The following is a 16,372-nucleotide window of genomic DNA, read 5'->3' as shown; positions in this document are numbered from 1 at the left end:
AAGCCATCATTCAGGGCCATATTGAATCCTGTCTCCTCCATGAAGCACATCCCTAGACTTCAAACATTAACAATTTCTCCCTCTTCCAACTAGTCTTGCACTTATTTTCCACAACTTTCAATCAAAGCAATTCGTGAATATGTGAATACTAGTGTTTCTAAATCACAATTAATGAATTCATTGTTTTTCCTATGTACAGTCCTAGGCTACCCTCTGGATTTTCAACTCCGAACATCTATAGGATTGATCAAAACAGGAACTAAGTATCAGTGAAACGGACTAGATGCAAAAGAACAAAAGTGGTCTGGATTAAGTTAAACTGGGAAGCAAATGCCCCACATAAGTGAGTCACCACTACCCAGCTCTAGCATAGTGATTTTCATGATAGCATATATCACTACCTGACATATTATATATTTTTTGTTTATTGCCTCTCTCCCCTCATTAGAATATAAGCTCCCTGGGAGCAGGAAAGTTTTCTGCTTTGTTTGATGCTATATCACAAGAGTCTAGAACAATACCTGTCATTCAGTCAATAAATACCTGTTGAAGGAATAAATGAATGAACAAGTGGTACCAAATAGGAGTATAACCTAAGTGTTACAAGAGCTTTCCATTTTTCAAGAGAAGCCAGAAATAAATAAGTTTATGTGCAATCTTCTACTTTCTAAATGTTGACAACTAATATAAAAAATGTTCAGCCATTTTGGGGATGGGTAAACAAAACATGGCTGCAGCCTTGGATTCAGTCTGAATACTTGAATTTGCAATCTCTGTACCAGAAGGATTTTAGATTTTTAAAAAATGTTTCTAATTACTTAGAATAGAGCCTTGCAAAGTGTAGGTAGCTTGATAAGCAAAGAATAACAGTGATGATGATGTCTCAAATATTCACATTTATGGCCCTGCTACCATTTAGCTGTGTATTATTTATATGCTACTCAAGTTCCTCTTTCATATCTCAAAGAAAATTGCTTCAGTTTCTGATCTGAAATGACCACCTGGACTTCCTGTGACCGTCCTACATCCAAGATTCTAAAGCTAAACTTCCACTCCTTCCAGCTGTTAAGTGTTGAGAAATGTCATTCTCATATGCTCCGAATAATAAAGGGGAAAGGCAGTGAAAAGAAAACAGATTGTATTTCAAAAGAGTGACAGAAAAAAAGGAGGTAAGTTTTAAACTATATTTCCACAGTTGATAAATAAGAGCTCCCAATGGCAATTTTGTTTTCTTTTTTATAGATGTTAGTATTTTAGGTTATGCAATCTAAAATTTTATTTCAATTGACCTTTCAGTGTTCTCTGGTAGAATGTTTTATCATTTCTACATAAAAGTTATTAAGCAAGAATTTTAAAATATTTAGTAATTACTTAGAGATTCTTAACTCTAATAAAAAATCACATCTAAATAACTATTAGAGTGTGTCTGGCTTTAAAACATGGGTCACTTAGCAATAAGCATAATTGTTTGGGCTGAAAACACTTTTAAGATACTTTAAAGAAAACATACTAGAAAAAAGAATTTCCAATGTACCCTATGCTAGTTGACCCACAGCAAGTCAATCATCAACTTTTGAAGACGTAAAATGAAATGAGGTGTCTTCGTGTTCCATGTCTGTGTATGGTCCAATGAGTACAGCCTTGAAATGCCCACAGAAGACATCAACAAACATCAGAGAAATTCAACATATCAAATGGTTATAAGTCCAAAAGAGTAAAACGCCTACTAGCCTTCTAAAAAGTCTGCATTTAAAACATGATGTTAATGATTAGATAGATGAATTCATTACAAGCAGTTTTTCAGTAATAGCATTGATTTTGTATGCTGGCAGATTTTATTTCTTAAACAGGTCCCACAGTGATTTAAATTAAAAGTAACAGTGAGGAAAATTTCTGTAGCCAAAACTATTTTTCAAAATTTAGGTTATTTTAGAACTATCAACTTCCTACAAATTAAAAATATAGATTTCTATTCACCTATTTTGCTGTGTTCAAGCAACACTGAATACAAAGGTTACTGGATGAGAAGAATCACAATCTGAATTTTCTTATAGACACACAAGTGAAATAGTGGAACACAGAATTCATAAGGCACAGGGGGAAAAGCCCAAAACGTAGGATCAAACCAACCAAATTTGATTTACAGCTCTACCATTTGCTTACGTTTAGCCCCTGGACAACTTACTTAATCTCCTTAAACTGTACTCGATTTACTTTACTCATTTGGAAAAAAAAAAAGTGGAATCATAATACCTTGTCTTAAAATTAATATGAAAATTAAAATAAATGCATATGTATCATGTAAGCCATTGAAATGAGGCAAAAATTGTTAATTCAACATGGCATAGTCTACCCTAATGCAATGTAATTGCATGTAAAAAGTGCCTAGAATACCATGGTGTCACAAATGATAGCCATCAAAGAGAATCCAATAGATTCTTATTACAAATTTAATGCAGACAATGCTCCCTCTATCTCATCCTTCCTAAGAAAATAAAAATAAAATGAAATGAAAATAAGTTGCAAGATATTATCTACAATAAAAAATCACTTACGTGAAATTTTAAAATATGTCATGTATTTTGTGTGTGTGTGTGTGTGTGTGTCTATACATAGATATGAAATAATTGCAGGATAATATGTATGGAAATAGCAAACACCAAATTCAGGACAGTGTTGATCTCTAAGGGAAAGGCCAAGGCAATGAGATCAAAGGATGGTTACATGGAGAGCTTCAACTGCATCCTATGTTTTACTTTCTCAGCAATAACATTAGACTGAAGATGGTAAAATATTTAGTTCTGTTGATCTGGCTAGTAGGTATATGGAGTTTACTATATTACTCACCATATGTTCTGTACATTTCAAATATGTTACAATAAAAAGAAGTAGCTTTCCCAGTCATACAAACAGGCAATTTTCCAAAACAGACAGCAGCAGCTGTTCCAGAGATGTACAATAGTGCAGGTAGAGATAAGGAAGAATAAGGATGATGGGGGAGGGAGGTGGAGGTGGTTAAGGGAATAAGAGTGCTGGGTATAGAAGACAGGTTTCTCTCTGACAGTTTGAAACCAGTAAAATATGTAACCCCCCTGCCCCGTAAGAATTAAAGAAAGAATTCCACTATATAAGGTGTAAAAAGGTTAGAAATGATTCATCGTTAATCCAGAAATCAGGTTACTTTACACAGTATACATTATCCAAAAACATCATTAAGCTGAAAATACTTACTATAACCCCACTCTTGGTGGTAGTTTCTCTGTATGTGAAGTTGCAAATTGCCCAGGCTAAATAATATGTGGACATGAGAGGGGTCTGTGAAAAGTGATCCGTAACCCATCCATCTTCCTCAAACACGGAAGTTTCCACTGGCATATTAGATAAAGATAAATAGGTTGCTTGATGCTTGATGCTGATTTTGAAAGTAGCCTTGTAGATTGGCTCATCAAAACAAGGAAATGCCTTTCTGGCATGTGTAGGCGAAAACTGAGTAACACCAAGGAATCTGGAAAAAAGAAAATGACATTCTCTATTACATTCATGTTATGAGTTAAGTTATGGCCACATTACACACGTCTGTTGATGAAATAATATATTATTCCAAATTGCAATTATTTTTGTGAACCAAACTTAAGTGCATGAATAGTATGAAAGCACAATCCATATGTAATATACTTCCCCAACCATAAAAGATTTCAGGGCAGTTTCTGTCTCAATTAAAATAAATTCGCTAAACCCAGAGAAGTGCTTGTTAGATGAAAGATGACACACTACAGAAAAACAGCTCACTGGCATCACACTGGCCAGAACTGGAAAGTGATGATTCTCCTTTTTGGTGTGCTTCACTTTCTTCCCTGAAGCTGCACAACATGTCAAGACAATGAAATCAAAATCCAAAAATTGTCCTCAGATATATGAAGAACATAGATCATCACTTGGGAAATATCTGTGCCCTAAAATCTCAACAAGACACAGCCTGGTTTTGTTCAGAAAAGGGATTTTGAGACCTGATAAATTCTGGTCTGAATTCTGGCTCCACAAACTTTCTTAGCTATGCCATCTTGGGCAGTTATTAAATTTTCCTAAGATGTAGTTGGTCATTGCTGAAAAAGTAAATAATCAAGTCTAACTCAAAAAGTATTGTACAGCTTAGAGGAAAAGAAAGGATGTAAACCACCTATGACTGTGACTAGCATGGAGCAGTTGCTGATTCACATCTTCAACCTTTCTTGGAACACAGGAATAAATGTTTATACTGAATAGTCTGGAGAACATTGTTTTTTCCTCCTCATAATAAATGTTATATTAATACATGTTAATGTTAATATACCAGATGTATATTAATATAATAAATATATAATAAATATATGAATAAATAAAATGTCAATGTAAGCTCACACATGCATATACATACATATATATTGCACTCAAGTTTTCAGATCAAGCTGTATCTTATTAAAATTCCAACTGAAAGCACCTTTTATATTCTTTCATGGTTTATGGTTACAAATGAAGACAAAGATTAAATATTTTAAGAAGAACTCTTCAGTCGGGCACAGTGGCTCACACTTGTAATCCCAGCACTTTGGGAGGCCGAGGTGGGCAGATCATGAGGTCAAGAGATCAGGACCATCCTGGCCAACATGGTGAAACCCCGTTTCTACTGAAAGTACAAAAATTAGCTGGGCATGGTAGCGCATGCCTGTAGTCCCAGCTATTCGGGAGGCTGAGGCAGGAGAATCGCTTGAACTCGGAAGGCAGAGGTTGCAGTGAGCCAAGATCGCACCACTGCACTCCAGCCTGGCGACAGAGCAAGACCCCGTCTCAAAAGAAAAAAAAAAGGCACTCAGACATTCTTCTAAATAAGAAAAACATTCATGACAAAAGTTAATCAAACTTTTTAAATAATACTAGTTACAAAACGATATAAGGCAAGTCAATATTAGACTGTTAATAGAATACTATTGAGTTCTGAAGCGATTTCTTTAAAAAGTTTGTTCCTCCATAATAGTTCTGCCACCACTCCTCTCTCCATCATCCATGATATACATGGTTAATCTAACATGGCAACTTTCCCACTGAACCCAAACTTGGCCTCAGAATTATTCTCAGCACAGCACTTCAGGCAACTACTACCAATCAATACAGGTTGACATGTGTATTGAATCTTATTGGCTATCCCTAGCTCAAAGCACAAGGTATAAATTTTACACTATTTTTAAATTATGAAGCTTACATTGATCATTGAGGGCCTCATTTTTTAAATCTTAGTTTTAGAATAGAGAAAAATAAAACATTTTAAAGATAAATCGTTACTTATCTTCATAGACAAGGTTTTTGAGAGTTATCTTGTAAATAGCAACAGGCTGCTACACACCAAGCTTGGTTAAGTAACTTAACTATCTGACCCTGTGTTTTCATTAGTACAAGGAAAATATGTTTTCTAGGCTTTCCTTACAAAAGTCAAGATGATAAAATGAGATAATATATGGAAAAGAGATTTTAACTGTAAATCTTCATACAAATATGAGGTTAAAGCTGGAAGCAATATTAGAAACAAAGTGTCCTACTCTCATAAATTTCTAAGTTGAAAAAGTGGATCCAGTAGGATGAAGTGATTTATCTGAAGTTATACAGACAATTTGCACAAAGCTGGGTCTAAAACTCACATTTTCTGAATTACATTTCAAAACGGTAAAATTAATTTTTAGCTATAATTATAAACATCTTAATTCAGCTGTAAGTAACAAAGATTCTTCTTTCCCAATTTGCCAGTATCATGGTAATATTTTTCTTACTATTTTTTACTGATTAGTAATACACTTTCTGCTTAATGAATTGTCAGTACTTTTAGTTAAAATGCACCCATTTATGATTTTGTCTTCATATGCTTTTATCTTACATAATGCTTGTGAATCTTATCTTTCAGCTTATTAATTAAAATGTCCACTGAGCTTAATATTTCTCACTGAGGCTACTTAAAAGATGCCTATGGGATTTTATATATGAGTCAAAGTTACTTCCTTTTAACTTTGAAATATCTGAGAACTCCAATTCAATCACTGAAGGAATGTTGTCTGCTATGTGTGAGCTTTATGCTATACAGGTTGAGTATCTCTTATCTGAAATGCTTTGGACCAAAAGCGTTTCAGAATTTGAATTTTTTTAGATTTTGGAATATTTGCATTATATACTACCGCTGAGAATCCCTAACCCAAAAATCCTAATAAAAAATATTCCAATAAACATTTCCTTTGAGCACCATGTTAGCACTCAAAAAGTTTTGGGTTTTGTAACATTTTAGATTTTGAAGTTTTGGAGTGGGGATACTCACCCTGTATTAGGTACTTGGTACAATTTCTTTTAAAGATATAACCATTTTCATATTTAAGGCCTTTGCAGTCTAATTGAAAAATATATTTTTCCATGAAATATATATATGTGTGTATAATATTTCCTCATGGAAAATTAAAGGACAACTAATAATACTAGGGGAAGAGTTCTACAAGAGTTCAACAGAGAGGTTGTAATTAGAATGAATTGGCCTTTAAGTGAAAATCAAAGATGTCTTTGATATTAAGTAATTAGTGGGTAAGAATTGATTAGGTGTAAAAGATGTAAATACCTCTGGGCTAAGGATAATTTGATTAAACAAATATTTGTGCAGAGAAAAAACACAGTGCAGTCTCTTTTTGCCTTACCAAGTAAGTAAGCATGTTAGGGAAGGAAGCAATTTACATCACTGATCCTCGGGGTTGAAAAGAACGATACAGATCACCTAGTGGCCTCTTCTGCAATTACTATTCTTAATGAATTCACATACACAGTATATACCCATGCACAGAGGGCCACCATGTGTTCTGATAATGTCTAAATGAGGAAATACCAATTTCACAGTCTGGCACCTGAGGATGATTGCAACTGAATTTCAATTCATTATTTAGAAAATCAAAAGAAGTCCTTTGGTAAAGAAGAGCAGTTGGACTAGACTACATTTAAGGTGTTTTTCAAGCTTGAGATCCTACAACTGAACAAAAATCAGAAGTAAAATATTCCCCAAATGTGATTGGTTATTTAAAGATGTTAAATTACACTACCACTAAACAGCTTTTTACTACAAGTTCTATAATGCATTTGCTCCTTTTAATCATTTATTTTTGAGTGTTCAATACTGGGAAGAAAAAGATAAATATATATGGTTCCTTCCTGCAAAGAGTTTCTATGCTAATAAAATAAATTAAACATATACCTGGACAGGTATTATACAAACAAAGCCATGACAAAGAGGGAAAAATGTATGAAGAAATTACATTCTCCTAAAGCAGAGTTTCTCGATGTTGGCACTACAGACATTTTAGGCAGATAATTATTTGTTGCGGGGACTGTCCTGTGCCTTTAGCAGTATCCCTAGCCTCTACCACTAGATGCCAGTATCATCTCTCCCCAGTTGAGATGGGCAAAAATGTCTCTGGACATTGCAGATGTCCACTGTAGGAAGAAATTGTCCCAGCTGAAAACCACTAGCTTAAAGAACTCAAACAAGGTTTTATGAAGAAGAAAGCATAATAATTGGTCTGAAAACCTGGGTGGAAGTTTAAAGGTCAGAGTTGGATGTAGAAATGAGTGAGCTGACTATAGGTAGCACAGAAATAAGCCTTCAATAAAGTTTTCACTCACATATTAAGTTTGTGCCCTGTCTGCTGTCTTGCAAATTCTGGTTACATCAGATCTCAGTATTTCAAGTCTATCTGTAACATCTTTTTCAACCTTGATACTCTTTTTTCTAACAAAGAGAGCCAGTTTCAGGTCGGTGCCCTTAACAGGCAACAATGCCTGCAGAATTTCAAAAATATAATTTTGTCTTCGCTGCATATATTTTGTGGTTGCCTTCAATTGGTGGAAGTGAGACTTCTCTTCTGCTTACGGTCATTAAAAACATCAAAGAGGCCCACAACAACGGTGATTTTGAGAAAAAAATAACAAGTTTGGAGTGAATTTGTGGTGAGTTTGAGGTGGTAAGCAGAATACCAAGTATAAGAAATATAAAAAATTAATTAAAAATAGAAATATTTCAATATATAGTGTGGACATGAAAAATATATGTAAATGCAGCAAAAAGTAAACAAAACAGCAAAAGGCAGAAGGTAATGGGGATAAGCATTTTGTTGTCTATTATTCTCCACCTTTCTTAAACAAAATCATTTTTATCTTTTAATGAATCTGTCTATTACCATAAAAAATTCCACTTTCAAAAGTGACATTCTGGGAGTGTGATTCCTAGAATGTCATTTTAGCATAACTGGAAAAAATGTGAATAACATACATGTATTTTAATTCTCTTCTATCTAAAATAAATTACTTTATTTTCTTAACAACTTGTCTATTTGACATTTTGGTTGAGCTAAGAAGGAAGGCTTAAAGCTCCGTGTTGCCTCTGAAGGATATAGAGAATTGATTTCTTTTTATTTCTGCGGAAGTTCACTAGGCAAGCTACATGTATCAAGTCATTATGATAACATTCAGCAGAAGTAATGCATTAATGTTGGTTGATATTGCCAACAAATTACAGTATGTGATACAAAACAATTTCTGCTCCATTATTTTTCAGTTTGCCTTTTCATAAAGGTAAGACATGCAGAGGAAACAAACATTTGCATAACACTGTTAGTATTCAGATTGATTCACAGCATTTCACTGTGGTATCCACCAAAACCAAGAGAACCTCACAAACAGCATGGGTGATTTGAAAGGTTTTCTTTTTGACCACATCTATGCATAACACAGAGGAAAATGATTTTGAACCTACTTCTATAGTAACTGCAATTTCTCTAATAAAGCAGTAATTTAAGATTGGCAATAAAAACTTCCAAGACCTAAAGGAAAGTTTCAATGGAACATCTAGTTACTATTCAACTGATTGCAGTAAGCGGACTGTTACAAGGTCATGGAAGTCACACGTGTTCCATTTAAAATTGTTAATCCAAAATCCAAAATGCAAATTGTTACTCTATGACAAAATTCTTTTTTTTTTTTTTTTTTTTTTGAGACGGAGTCTCGCTCTGCCGCCCAGGCTGGAGTGCAGTGGCCGGATCTCAGCTCACTGCAAGCTCCGCCTCCCGGGTTCACGCCATTCTCCTGCCTCAGCCTCCGGAGTAGCTGGGACTACAGGCGCCCGCCACCGCGCCCGGCTAGTTTTTTTTTTTTTTTTTTTTTTTTTTTTTGTATTTTTTAGTAGAGACGGGGTTTCACCATGTTAGCCAGGATGGTCTCGATCTCCTGACCTCGTGATCCGCCCATCTCGGCCTCCCAAAGTGCTGGGATTACAGGCTTGAGCCACCGCGCCCGGACAGTTCTATGACAAAATTCTTTAAGCCAAAATGGGTCGTTGTTTAGACTGTGTGTTTTTATGCACTTCAATGAGTCATTAAACCTCTGCTATTTCAGAAGAGAAGTACTCCTGCTGAATATTCAATACTATAAGCAAGTGTGTAGTCTATTTTTTTTTAAATAACCATTGGAGTAAACTAAAAACATAAGGCAATAATGCCAGCAATATGTATGTAGGAAGTGGTGCATATGTGAATAATCGTGTTATAAAAACAGAGCATAATATTCATAATTGTTTCACCATTTATGTACTAAATACGCTTACCAAAAATAAGTACTGTGTACTTGATCATCATTGTTGAAGGGTATTATGAATGCATTAAAATGACTTTCCCAGGTCATAATATTAGGTTTTCATAAAAATAAATAAAATTAGTGTCTGAGATTCATGTTTTTCTATTGGAAAGAGGCAAAACATTACGTAAGTATTATAAAGTACTGCTGTTGTCAAAATTCACATAAAGTCTTAGGAACAATATCTAATGATTGAGATGCCTTTCCCTTGGTACGTAGGGCTTTTCTTCTTGTTGTACCGGTACCCTTCTGACCCTTCAGTCTCTGGTTCCTGCTATTCTCACTGCTAATAGAGAGTACTGCTGTAATCAGAGACTTGTGTGTTTCTCGTTTCCCTCAGTCTTTCTGCTCCCTCAACCCTCTCCATCTCCCAGTATTTGATCCAAGCTAGGAGGTTCTCTGGCTGAAATACCACAACCTTTCTTTCCTTCTCTTTTTTCTGGTGACCAGGCTCTTCTTCTTCCTACCCACCTTCTTTTCCCATTCCCTGTCTTTTGAACTCTGCTTAGGTGGTAAAAACAAACAGCAGTCAAAGGAATGTCCACGGTGACCATTTCCCCACTGTTTTGCCAGCAAGGGGAAACCCCAAAGCAACAATGTTGGTCCTACACAACCTGGTACTAGCCCAAGTAGCAGATCTCCAGCCATGGAATAGTATAATTATATTTAATAACCACAGATGTGCTTACTAATTATCAGACACTGTTCTAAGTGCTTTATTACTGATGTGATCATCACAACCACCCTGTACAATAGAGTATCATTATTTCCACTTTCCAGAGGAGGACACTAGACACACAGCAATTAGGAAACCTGGCCAAGGTCTTAAAGCTAATAAGTCGCAGAGTCAGGACATGAGGCCAAGCAGTCTGGTTCCACAGTCCATGCATAGGAGGAAGAGAATGAACACACTAAACACACACACACACACACACACACACTTCCATCCAGCAACACAACAAAAGTGGACTATTTTTTAAAAGATAGAAGATTTTTTTAAATAATTTATTTTTTAAAGACGTAAAAAGTAACCAACAACCATAGTTTTTAAACTGCTTTCTTTGTCTATCCTCTGATTTGTCTTTTTTTAGTTGTGTAGTCATGAGGAAAGACGTGAATGATTAAAAAAAAACTTCATCCTGCAGCACACACATAGGTGTGCACTGGGAGGAATTAATTCTCCCTGTCCCTGTACAACTGGGGCCAGAGTTCTATACATGTCAGGCCCACTCAGGCATTCAGAAGCTTGGAGGCAAAGAAGGCAGGAAGGGTGAGCCTGGGTTCTTCACCCTTACTCAGCTCCACGCAACATTGCCAATCTTATTCTACCTTCACAGTGCCACCACCACCATACAGCTGTTCCTGTTTGTGCATCATTTCAGGTTGTCCAGGAAACTGGAAAAAGCAGGAAGTATTTTTCACATTTGAATTTTCCAAAATTCTGCCTACTAAAATTCTATCTGTGGGAGAAAGTATACAGTCTCCTGCAGTAGAAAGTAGGATGGCATGAACTTTGAAAAACCCTGGTGGAAGCTGGCCAGTAATGTAAATCTGGAAGGAAGTAAAGAACAAGCAAAGAATTGAGAAATGATGATGATGGTGATGGTGATGATGAAGATTTTGACTGCTGGGGTTGGAAGGATGAGCATGGGGGTGAAGGAGGGATGCCCTCCCTACAGACTGTAAAACATTTATGCCTTAAAGGTAAATCATTTCTTCTTCACTGTTTTTGTATCACTCCTTGAAGTCATACTTAAAGAGGTAAGTCCTATTTTTGTAAATAATATTGACCAAATGTCACCATCTTCAAGCACACCTAAAATATCATCCTGCATTATTTGCTCAAGCCCATCTACATACACAATGGCAACAATCAGTTTAAAGAAACAAACACATTGTGCAAACCAAACAAATACTGGGAAGGCCAGCATCAGGTCCATCTTTATTTGAAAGGGATCCAAAGCAGATAGGCTCAGTTTGGAGTTGCACTGAATAAATAAAAACAAAGGCAACTGCACAGGCAACAAAAGCAAAAAATAGACAAATGGGATTGCATCAAACTAAAATGTTTCTGCACAGCAAAGGAAATAAACAATAGGGTAAAATAACAACCTATACAATGGGAGAAAATATTTACAATCTGTACATCCGATAAGTGATTAATGACCAAAATATATAATGAAATCAAACAATTCAATAGCAAGAAAAAACAAAACCTGATTTTTTTAAGTGGGCAAAAGACCTGAATGAAAATTTCTCAAAATAAGACATACAAATGGCCAATCAGTATATGAAAAAATGTTCAACATCACTTATCATCAGGGAAATGCAACCACAGTGAGATGTCAACTCACACCTATAAGAATGGTTATTATCAAATAGACAAAAGATAACAACTGTTAGCAAGGATGTGGAGCAAAAAGAACCCTTGTACACTGTTGGTGAAAATGAGTACACTGTAAATTAGTATAGCCATTATGGAAAACAATATGGCGGTTCATCAAAAAATTAAAAACAGAACTACCACATGATCTGGCAATCCCACTACTGGGGGATTATATATCCAAAGAAAAAGAAATCATCATGTTGAGGAGATATCTGCAACACGTTTATTGCAGCATTCTTCACAGTAGCCAATATACAGAAGGAACCTAAGAGTTCATCAATGAATGAATGGATAAAGAAAATGTATTCATACACTAAGGAAGTACTATTCAGACAAACAGAAGGAAATCCTGTCATTTGAGACAACACTGAGGAACTGGAAGACTTCATGTAAGTGAATAAGCGAGGCACAAAAAGACAAATATCGCATGATCTTAGTCATATGTGGAATCTAAAAAAGTTGACCTCATTGAGTTAGAGAGTAGAATGATGTTTACCAGATACTAAGAGGTTAGGGGAAGAATGGAGTTGAGGAGTTGCTGGTCAAAGGATATATAATTACTTAGATAAGAAGAATAAGTTCAAGGGATTTGCTGTAAAGCAAGATGACTATAATTAATGACAATATATTATATTCTTGAAAACTGCTGAGAGTAGATGTTAAATATTCTCACCACAAAAATAGCTATATGAGGTGATGCATTTGTTAATTAACTAATTTGTTCCAAATGTATGCATACTTCAAAACATTAGGTTATACATGATACATACAATTTTATGTCAATTAAAATAATTTGAAAAAAACTGTACATTTAATTACTATCCAGGGTGATGAAATCGAATGGCACTACAGGAAACACAGCAAGACAAACACCAATTGCATAAATTTTCTCCCTGAGTGAGTCATTATTAAATGGTCAGAGCTTTTTTTTTAGTAAACATTGTCTAGATATAGTTTACTGGTAGCATTTTGAATTGTGTTCAAAATCCAGCACTGAACTGAGTTTTGCCATATGGTTATGTGAGCCTGACACAAAAACAATGAGCTAAGTCCATTAAGGAATCATAGAAAAAAGTTTTTACAGAAACAAATGGTTCTCAAAGATTTTTTCAGTTCACAGTCCTCTATAGAGGGACAAAAAGCGATATACTCCTACTTGCTCATGTTAAGCTATCTTCTTAACAGAGTGAATGGGAGAAGTGAAGCTGCTTTCAATCTAAAAATAATGTAGTGAATGTCTTGTTTGTATTAAATATCATGAGTATTAATTCATTCCCAGAAGATTACAGGGCATCGGATCACAGAAATACCACAGTAGAGCAAATGCCTACCCAGAGATAAAATCCTCCATTCTCTCCCCAAGATTTTTGCAAAAGGATGGTCCCAATTCTCTTTAAGAACTATCACTATTATTTTCCCATTTTACTTGGAGACTATCGTTTCTCTCTAAACAATCCTTTATAGAAAAGGACCTCCTATTTTTAACGTCGTCTCACTCTGGCATGTTATAGACCCTATCAAAGTTGGTCAAAGAAAAACAGCCTCCCTTTTGAAAGTGAATAAAATGTTCTTTATCTTGGCTATATTTCACTTTCAATCCAACCATCTGGATCTAAATTAAGGTACCCTACTTTGAACATGGGTGTGCCCACCATCTGGCTACCCAAAAGTGGCAATTATTTCAGGTAAATGAACATTTTACCTAATTCTAAGCAAGCATACTCTCCTGTCGAAGACTACAGCATAAATACATACCCATTTTTATCTGCCTGCTGCACACCTAGTTGATGAAAAAGTGAGTATGTATTCTGCCTAATTTACTTCTTGGTGTGCAAACATGTTGATTTTAAGAGAATTTAATTTCAATATTCAACAAGTGTAGGAACCAAGGGTAGAGAATTTGTCTCAACTTGGGAAACCTTCGGCTTCACGGGGGGAGCTTGTCTTCTAACCTTTGTACAGTACAGTATGGAAATCAGGAAAAGCAAGTCTTCCCAGTTGTACAAAGCCAGGCTACCTACGACACCCAGCAGGAGATAAAACCTTCCAGAAGTCCAAGGTATATAGCACACAGTGGAATCTAATTTCCCTGCTGTCGCCAAAATTATTTTGCTCAGGCCTCTGAGAAGCAAGTTGAAGAATCAGACTGATAGGATTTTAATGAGTTAGTGTTTCCACATAGGCTGAGAAGTGAACTGTATTGTAGTATTGCTCTTTTAAGCATTTCAACTTGCTCAATATGACTTCCTTTATCAGATTAAATATTTGTTTTTATCACAGAAATTATCCTATAATTAAATTGGCAAAATTATATCTAACTAAAGACCAAAATTTTTAATCATTAATCAAATGAAAATTCAGTGTTCACATCTGTGTCCTACTTGAAAGTGGGTTTTAGAATGCCAATTTACATTGCATTTTGTGGACAAAATCATCACCAAAGTCCAACCCTAGCTGAGATGCTGATAAGGGTCTGTTTAAAAATGCTCCAAGTGGCTATAGTAACAAAAAATGTTTAATAAATAGAAAGTTTATATAACTATGAAATGGTTTATTAGATTTATTTCTTTTGCTTTATCAACTCCAGTATAAACATCCAAGAAATTATGAGATTTACTCTAGTAATAATAATGAGGAATGAAAAAAAAATGAGGAACAAAGACTTCCTCTAAGATGCTGTATAGAAATAAAACAATCCTGGGATTTTCAAAACACTGTGTTCTGCATTTCTATTGGGATGATGAGTTTAACTATATGTGAACTAGGTTAAACTTCCAACCAAGTTATTTACTTCTTTGAGGAAAACTGCAAGATAGAGTTTGAATATAAATATGCACTAGGGTTACAAGAAATCAGTTACGGGTCAAGCAGAAACATCTGGTCTTTTTAAGAGTCCTGTTAATTTGAAAGCATTGACCAAAACAAGCTCAGTTCTGCCAAACATATTTTGGCATGGCTCAAAAAACAGGATTTGTCGAAAGCATTCATTTCACCACAGCAAGATGTGTCAGTAATGATATGCAACTCCCACTATTGACATTTTGACATAACAAGCTTGTTCCTAAACATAGTATGCAAATTTGTTTTCTATGCCTTTCCCCCAAATTTGATATAATTCTGGGTTTAAAAAATATTTTTAATCTGTATTCTTTAGAACGTGTCGGAGGAAGTGGTAGAAGGGGGTTTAAATTATCCATATCTGATGTCAGGAGTAAGACAGTGAATAATTTATACATTCACTTACAGGAGGTTTTAACTATCATACAACTACTAAAGCATTGGGCATTTTATTTATAGGAGGTTACTTCATAGAACTCTATAAATAATAAAACTTTTGTTTACTTTCACAACACATTGCAATTTCCCCAGCCTCTTACACAATAACTTCTTCTGAGAGTTTCCAAACACCATAAGCTGTGTCTGGTCCAGGGATTAGAGAACCAAAGTTCAAGTCCTAGCTCTCCACTGACAAGCCTGCTCACCTCCAGGGCCCTGGGCTTCCCTGAGCCCATTTTCTGCTGTTGTGAGAATCACCTGAGAAAAGGAGAGGCTCTGCCTCATTACTGATCTGCAACCTGCCTCCTCTTCTAAAGTTCTTGGTTTAATTTTTAAGCTCACTTTGGTTGTTCATCTGCCCTATAGTCATTTAATTAATCGAAGTTATTTTAGCAATGAGGGAGTTAGAGCAAAGAACAAGAATCACTTATTCATTCAACAATATACCTGAGAGCTTACTGCCACAAGACACTCATGAGAGCTAGCATTTATGGTGGATACTCTATGTGCCAGGCACAGGGGTAAGTACTTTGTAATGCATTCACTCACAGACGTCTACACCAATCCTACAAGCAGAATATTATTATTGGTATCCCCAAGTTAGAATTAAAAGTCTAGGCTCAAGAGCCAAACTCCCTGGGTCTAAATCCGTACTTTGCTCACTCTTGGTGATCTTGGTCAAGCTATGTGACCCACCTGTGCCTCCATTTCCCCGCCCATAAAATAGGGAATGCTGATAATAGCGTCTACCTCATAGGGTTCTTGTCGGATTGAGTACATGGGTGTGCAATAAGCACTAGAAAAGGAGAAGGTTAATTACCTTCTTCAAACCTTCACCACAGTTGGACGAACAGCAGAGATTCGAACTCGGTTCTATTGCATTATGAAGTCTGAGCTCTACACAAGTGGTGAAAAGCTCCACGGACTTTCAGATTTTTTTTTTTTAATAAAAATACCAAAGTACCCAAATGTGAAACGCGCCAAAGATAGTAACAAGGCATTTGAAACTGACTACTAGCTTTCCCACCC

At 35.6% G+C, this 16,372-nt stretch overlaps 1 protein-coding gene across 2 annotated transcripts in view; it reads right to left on the bottom strand.

Annotated features, from left to right (window-relative positions):
* Window positions 1-16,372, bottom strand: part of TRHDE (thyrotropin releasing hormone degrading enzyme) — a 425,213-nt gene that overhangs the window by 406,896 nt on the left and 1,945 nt on the right. For both annotated transcript variants that reach the window (XM_015152258.3, XM_077954735.1), the window contains exon 2: window positions 3,232-3,505. In XM_015152258.3, the coding sequence (XP_015007744.3) occupies window positions 3,232-3,505 (274 nt within the window). The remainder of the gene's footprint in view (window positions 1-3,231; window positions 3,506-16,372) is intronic.

Source organism: Macaca mulatta, chromosome 11 (genome assembly GCF_049350105.2).
Source record: "Macaca mulatta isolate MMU2019108-1 chromosome 11, T2T-MMU8v2.0, whole genome shotgun sequence".
Taxonomy (NCBI): Eukaryota; Metazoa; Chordata; class Mammalia; order Primates; family Cercopithecidae; genus Macaca; species Macaca mulatta.
Note: the sequence above shows the minus strand (reverse complement) of the source record. Positions and strands in the feature narration are given on the sequence as shown.